The following is a 6,832-nucleotide window of genomic DNA, read 5'->3' on the forward strand; positions in this document are numbered from 1 at the left end:
ATAGCTTCACCATATTAAAACGGGAGTTCAGTTGACCTTAAAATGAGGGACGGACATAAACACTAATCACATGAAATGAATAATAATCTTCAGAAATAACTTTGGCAAAGCAACAAAAAAATGTTACTTTGAGAAATGTTGGGAGAAGGACATGTCAAAATGCAACAAGCTATTCAAATTCAATATTGGTGCACAATTTCTACTTAAAATATCCAAGGGACACAAAAGGCACTCTTTTCATGGAACGACCCAAATCGCTTTGTCCATTTTTGCTCCAGTGGTAGACTAGAGCTGATATGGCCTTCCAGTATTCAGGATAGGAGTGAGAGAGCCAAATAAATGCCAGGTGATAAGATAGGGAGCTAATGGGTCATAATGTTACAGGAATACATGGGCTGAGCGAGGGGGGGGGGGGGGTAAAGCCAACTAGACAGACAGGACATTCAGCAGAGGCACCGGCGGTCACTCTTGGTGACCTCTTCTGAGGAGTGCACCACATTGGGCACAAAGCCACTCTTCACCCCCTCCCAACCCTCCTGGATGTTGATGTCACCGCTCTTCACAAGCTCAAAGATGTCCTGCGTTAGCTCAGTGAAGGCCTTTTCCACGTTGATGGCGTCGCGAGCCGATGTCTCCACATAGCGCATGCCATAGGCACCTGCCAGCTTCTCAGCCTCCTGCTGGCTCACCTGCCTCTGGGACTCCAGGTCACACTTGTGACCCACCAACAGGAAGACGATACTGTGAGGTTGGACATGACTGCGGGCCTCCTCCAGCCACTCATGCACATTCTGGAAGGAGCGACGGTTGGTGATGTCAAACAGCAGTAGCCCACCAACAGAGTTGCGGTAGTACGCCCTGGTAATAGACCTAGAGAGGGTTGAGGGGGTTAAGCAAAGAAGAGAGAGAGAATTGAAAGAAATTGTAAATATACTTATTGAGAAGTGGGGAAATGGAAAAACAAAGGATGTGACAGGGAAGTGGTGAGGTTCAAACATCAAGACAACGAAAGGCTCCGAGATGAATAATACAGAGATCTAAATACTATATTGTTATAACAATAATATTGACAGATGACTATCAACAACAAAAAAACGTGATTTATTGAAAGACAAATGATTTCGTCTTTGCAATGGAAGATTTAAAAAAGGAAAATACAATCTAAAAACGTAACCTGAATCGCTCTTGTCCAGCAGTGTCCCAGATTTGAAGTTTAATGCGTTTCCCTGGCTCTATCTCCACTAGCCTTGAGAAGAAGTCTACACCGACTGTGGGGTCGGACACCTGCGCAAAGCGTCCCTCGGTGAATCGCCGGATCAGGCACGACTTTCCTACTGTCGAGTCCCCAATGACGATGAGTCGAAACTGGTACAGCCATATCGCTTCCATATCTCACAGAATCTATGGCACAAAAAAAAACGAATAGTAAATGGCCTATAATCAACCTAAGTAGACTAGCTTAAATCTAGACTCCTTCGTATCTACAGTACATTCATTAATGATCGCCTATATATCCACTGATTCTTGAAGAATATCACTTAAACAGTATATTTCTCATGAGCTTAGTTGAACTGGTGTAAGCTTCCACTGGGCACAGACGTCAATTGAACGTATATTCGTTGAAATGACGTGGAAACAACGTTGATTCACCAGTGTGTGTCCAGTGGGTTGTTTTACTCCAATGTTTTGTTTGACTCCAAGTTTTGTAAACATTGTTTACAAAGTGTTATCCTTATCGGCCTATTTTTTTTTAATGTAGTTCTTTGATGGGCCTGACAATTTTTTCGAGGCCTATTCGTAATGATGTGTGCGCAACATCCAACATCGACATGAGTGGTGCTAAGAACTATTAAATGTGGAATTTCAATAGCCTACTGCGGCCGGACTAATTGCGTATTCTTGAAAAACAGTAGTCTGCCTGCCCTAGCCTACATTACAATGAGGGAAAGGCCGCTCCTCTTTCCAGTGTAAATGCACAGACAGCTCTAGCAAAATAACACTTGTGTATTCTGCTCCCATAGAAACACCGTTGGTTCTTAACTCGTATATTTAGCTCTCATAGAAACACCGTTGGTGTAAAGCCAATCAAGTGCAATAACATAGATTTTTTAATTACAAAGTAAATTAAAAGGGCAGTTATGGACATTTTATATACAAACAACAGGCTACATATTGAATACTCATTTCACCCATGTCAAAATTTGGAAACGTGTTAGGTCTGGGCTACATAAGTCTGACATTTTACAATAAGCCATCTTAATTTAAAACACATTCAATTTATCTTCTTTCCGCCCTTCATAGATCGAGTTACAACGGTCTTCTCTATGGCAATGCTATATTAATCCATAATAAACACAACATCGGCATGTAGGTCTACAACCTTATGTTAAATTACCTTGTTGGATGGGCGATCAACGCCTGGCAATAGCAAACCCCATGATCTTGAGAAATATTTTCTCTCGAAGATGCTCTCTGAAACAGTGATCCCAGGAGGCCTAGTCAAACACCGTGTTTTACACCAAGGAGTAATCAGCAAATAGGCCTTGTCCTAGGCTATCATTTTATTTAATTCTACACTGAGATTTGTTACTATACTGGCGAGTTTCATGTGAAATAGGCTAATGGCCGTCCTTAAAACTTGTCGATGGTTTCATTTTATGGTAATTCCATGTTTAAAGATGGAGAGATATTTTTTGAAAATCCGCTGATGAAATGGCAGTAACAACAGCATCACATAGCGCGACTCATCCCTCATCAGCACCATTACCGTAAGAACCCAGACAGCAACGCAGCAAAAATGTCTCCGAAATTACGCGCTGCTCTCCATAGAGGGTGCTACACCGGGTGCTATAAAGGGACATTTAAATGTAGGTTTTTTTTCTCGTAGATTAGATTCGGGTTATCTTTGTGGACTACTGTGTAGCCTAATGTCCCCGAATGATTAAATAGCTTGTGCGCGAATCCTGCTCTGAAATAGACCTACAGTAGGCTATTGAAGGGTAGAAGATAATGGGTGTGGCTGAGTCTTGGCAGCTTTCAAATGTTTTGGTATCATGACATCGTGTAGCAAACTGGTCTCGAAGCGACTGGAGGGAGGGAAACTCATTGCGGGGGTGTTAGAGCTATGGAGTAGACTTTCTTTTGAGGAGAAAGTTGGCCTATGCTGAAAATATTATAAGATTAAAAGTTAACATTTCGTGTTGGCTACGGTGGATGGAATCAAATTGGATTACATAATTTGCTCGACTTCATCCTTTGGATATGAAGGCATAATTTCGTATGGGTGCACGGTGACATAAGCCTACAGTCAACATTCAATGTTCTAAATGGAAACACTTGAAAGAATGTAGGCTGTAGTTGGAACGGAATTAGTATTAAATCATAATCTGTCTTTTAGAAAGCCATCATCACTGGCAAATAGTGAATCCTGTGGTGGTGCGTTTTGAATGGGCTGTTGTACAAAGTCAGACCATGCCGCAGGAGCATTTGTTCAAAGTTCTCGTTATAGGCGACCTTGGGGTCGGGAAAACGTCAATCATCAAGCGTTATGTCCATCAGATCTTTTCTCAACATTATCGCGCAACTATTGGTGTCGATTTTGCGCTCAAAGTTCTGCACTGGGACAGTGACACCGTTATACGACTACAGCTTTGGGATATTGCCGGTATGTCTTAACCAGTCCATTTGACTTTGATATTTGACTTTATATATCCATTCATTGTAATACCAGTGGTTTGGACGATTCGTCAGACTTTATTCATGTTTAGCATTTTGCGAAAAATCACATTGATGTTTTCAACAACTCAACAGGCTTATCAATGAATTAACACACTTTTATGAGACTTATATTTGGTTTTATCCATAGATAGCCAATGTTACATTAATCATCCTAATGAATAGTGTAAAGTATTTCTCCCTATGGTATTTAATGTGCACTGTGGAGGAATGTTGTCTTGTGTTGGGCTCAGCTGGTGTCATGCTCATATTAGAGAGTCACATGAGCACTGCAGTTATTGCCAGGAGTCTCTATCTCTCTCTGTAATATGAAAAACCTGACCAGTTTTTGGATCGTGCCAAGTCATAATGCAATATAATTAGATAGTTAAATACATATAATTCAAGTATAGATAGACCAGTGCTGTGTGCCTCTGACTCTGATGTGTGCTGTTCTTGTATTTGTTTGTCCAAGGACAAGAACGCTATGGAAATATGACTCGTGTGTATTATCGGGAGGCCGTGGGAGCTCTGGTGGTGTTCGACGTGACCCGCGCCTCCACATTTGATGCCGTGCTCAAGTGGAAGGACGATCTGGACTCTAAGGTCACCCTGAGTCATGGCAAACCTGTCCCAGCTGTGCTGCTGGCCAACAAGTCCGATCAAGTCTGCTCCCAGCAGCCCAGACTGGACACATTCTGCCGGGAAAATGGATTTGTGGGATGGTTTGAGACCTCAGCCAAGGTGAGGAAGAAAGATACTGAAGCTTGTGTACTGTAGTCATAGCTTCTCCCAACTGACGCATGTGGGCTGCTTCATGGCTGGCTAGAAAGTCTAGGGTTGCCCTAAAAGACATCATGTCTGATCACTTGGAGTGTGTGTGTGCATGTGACAGACAAGCCTCACAATCTCAATGATTCTAAATACATTCCACCGACTCCTGCTGGGTAATCTTTTGGCTGCTAAAATTTGACAGTCTTGCCCCTATGGAAGATCACTATGTAGTATGGTATCTCTCATTTTTGGGGCTCCCGAGTGGCGCAGCAGTCTAGGGCACTGCATCTCAGTGCAAGAGGCGTCACTACAGTCCCTGGTTTGAATCCAGGTTGCATCATATCCGGCCGTGACTGGGCGGTCCACAATTGGCCCAGCGTCGTCCGGGTTTGGCCATCATTGTAAATAAGAATTTGTTCCTAACTGACTTGCCTAGTTAAATAAAGGTTAAATAATTTTAAAAAACAAATGAAATTATAAAGAGCATATAAAGAGCTTGACAACAGCCTTTGATTGTCAGCTTGGGTTACTTGAATGTGTTCAATGAAATGCAATCACACTCGGCTGATAAATACATGAGATCAGTTGGAATGAAATGTTAGCATACCCTGGGGTATAAGGACTACAGGCTAATTAGCCATGGGGAATGTGAACAGGAACGTGTGAAATGGTCCAGAAGGCTGTGAAAGGTGTGTTCCCTTCTCACAGACTGAACCTGAGAGGAAGGGGACACTCACAGCCACTCTCTAATGAGTTACTCAGTTGGGTGTGAAGGCTGATTGGGTGAATATGTCACTGGGGCCTACCCAACTGGTAGCTTACATTAATTTATTTTTATTTTATTTATTTAGGCAAGTCAGTGAAGAACAAATTCTTATTTTCAATGACGGCCTAGGAACAGTGGGTTAACTGCCTGTTCAGGGGCAGAACGACAGATTTGTACCTTGTCAGCTCGGGGGTTTGTACTTGCAACCTTCCGGTTACTATTCCAACGCTCTAGGCCACTAGACCACTAGGCTACCCTACCGCCCCATAATAATGATGGAATATTAGCAACATCCTTCTGCCTGAGGTAAGAGGATTTTGAATCCTGAGCAGATCTGGCCAGGGAATACTTCCCATCTGAGATCATTCTAAGGTCTATTTGTCATTTAGCTGTACATGATTGTGTCTTCTGTTTCATCTTGTAGGAGAACACTAACATTGAAGCGGCAGCGAGATGTCTGGTTGAACATATCCTGGCCAATGAAGAGAGTACAGTCTTGGATTCAGACCCAGATGTGCAGGTTCTGCCTGGGTTCAACAGCAGTGTTAAAGAAAGAGTTCGCTGTGGATCATGTAACAAATTCTGACCCATCAAAGAGAATGGAGAAAGAGGAAGATCTTCAAGGGTCTGTACGTGTCTCTCTGTAGTCTGTCGGACCGGTCCAATTAAAGAACATCTTCAAGAGAAGCTGAGAGGGGCCATGGGAAAAAATATGTTATGAGAGAGATGTGGTGTATTTCTCTATGTGGATTCATGATCATGTTTGTGTGAGAAATTGTAAAATAGTAATATAATGAGTGGAACATTTTTCTTTTCACAATAAATACATTATTGTAACTTCTTGGTGTGAACCACCTCTCTACCTTGTGAAAGCAGGGCTCCCCCTCATTTCAGTCCCTCAGACAACTAAATGACAAAGCAGAGAATATCAGCAACGAGATGACACACATTGTGACGTCTACAGTTGTATAACCAAGGATATATGACCGTGTGATATAAAGATGTTGTTTGATTGACATCAGACTGATACAAAAGCGGTGTTTCTGTTTATAGGATAGGGACAACACTGCCACAGTGCCTTGTTGTACCTATAATGTACATGCAGTGTAGGCTTATATCTTTAACTTCATTAAAATGGCTTTGATGTGGGGTTCTGCAGAGTTGTCTTGTCCATTTTTGTAGCCTATTTTGACCATGTCAGTTGTCCAACATAGCATGTTAGTGCAACATTGTTACTATGTCATTCTATTATTCCTACACAGGTATGAAAGGATAGCATTGATGTCAGTTCTCCTCTCATCCTAATCTGCATCCTCCACCATGAGTTGATCCCAGGACGAGGCTGGACCAGAAAGGGAGGAGAACCAGTGAATTTCAAACCTTTTCATACAGTTGGTAGCCTATAAAAAGGCATATACATCCTGTACAGCATTTGTAAAATAGAGGAAGACATCTCAATGCCAAATCCGACTCATATTAAGGATTTTATCTCACTTGCAGGCCGAGTAGAGTCACATTTGGGACAATATGCCTAGACATTAGATGTACTGTATGTCCTACATTCCTATAGAGAGCTGC

At 42.3% G+C, this 6,832-nt stretch overlaps 2 protein-coding genes across 2 annotated transcripts; one reads left to right on the top strand and one right to left on the bottom strand.

The window, feature by feature from the left end:
• On the bottom strand, positions 1 to 2,735 carry LOC118936700 (ras-related protein Rab-39B). Its single transcript, XM_036933254.1, has 3 exons — positions 2,396 to 2,735; positions 1,175 to 1,401; positions 1 to 870 (listed from the first exon to the last, which is right to left on the bottom strand). The coding sequence occupies exons 2-3, from the start codon at positions 1,387 to 1,389 to the stop codon at positions 444 to 446; spliced, it is 642 nt and encodes a 213-aa protein (XP_036789149.1). The 5' UTR covers positions 1,390 to 1,401; positions 2,396 to 2,735; the 3' UTR covers positions 1 to 443.
• A 151-nt stretch (positions 2,736 to 2,886) lies between these two features.
• On the top strand, positions 2,887 to 6,399 carry rab38c (RAB38c, member of RAS oncogene family). The gene is made up of 3 exons (XM_021618862.2): positions 2,887 to 3,664; positions 4,190 to 4,458; positions 5,679 to 6,399. Exons 1-3 carry the CDS (start codon positions 3,472 to 3,474, stop codon positions 5,838 to 5,840), a joined length of 624 nt encoding a protein of 207 aa, XP_021474537.1. The 5' UTR covers positions 2,887 to 3,471; the 3' UTR covers positions 5,841 to 6,399.
• The last annotated feature ends 433 nt before the right edge of the window (positions 6,400 to 6,832 follow it).

This window comes from Oncorhynchus mykiss, chromosome 10 (assembly GCF_013265735.2).
Source record: "Oncorhynchus mykiss isolate Arlee chromosome 10, USDA_OmykA_1.1, whole genome shotgun sequence".
Lineage (NCBI taxonomy): Eukaryota > Metazoa > Chordata > Actinopteri > Salmoniformes > Salmonidae > Oncorhynchus > Oncorhynchus mykiss.

Excerpts from the sequence above, each read along its gene's own strand:
- rab38c (XM_021618862.2), top strand. The coding sequence starts at position 3,472 with ATGCCGCAGGAGCATTTGTTCAAAGTTCTCGTTATAGGCGACCTTGGG. Across the intron at positions 3,665-4,189 it reads ACAGCTTTGGGATATTGCCG|GACAAGAACGCTATGGAAAT; the intron begins GTATGTCTTAAC and ends TGTTTGTCCAAG. Across the intron at positions 4,459-5,678 it reads GGTTTGAGACCTCAGCCAAG|GAGAACACTAACATTGAAGC; the intron begins GTGAGGAAGAAA and ends TTCATCTTGTAG.
- LOC118936700 (XM_036933254.1), bottom strand. The coding sequence starts at position 1,389 with ATGGAAGCGATATGGCTGTACCAGTTTCGACTCATCGTCATTGGGGAC. Across the intron at positions 871-1,174 it reads GCTGGACAAGAGCGATTCAG|GTCTATTACCAGGGCGTACT; the intron begins GTTACGTTTTTA and ends AACCCTCTCTAG.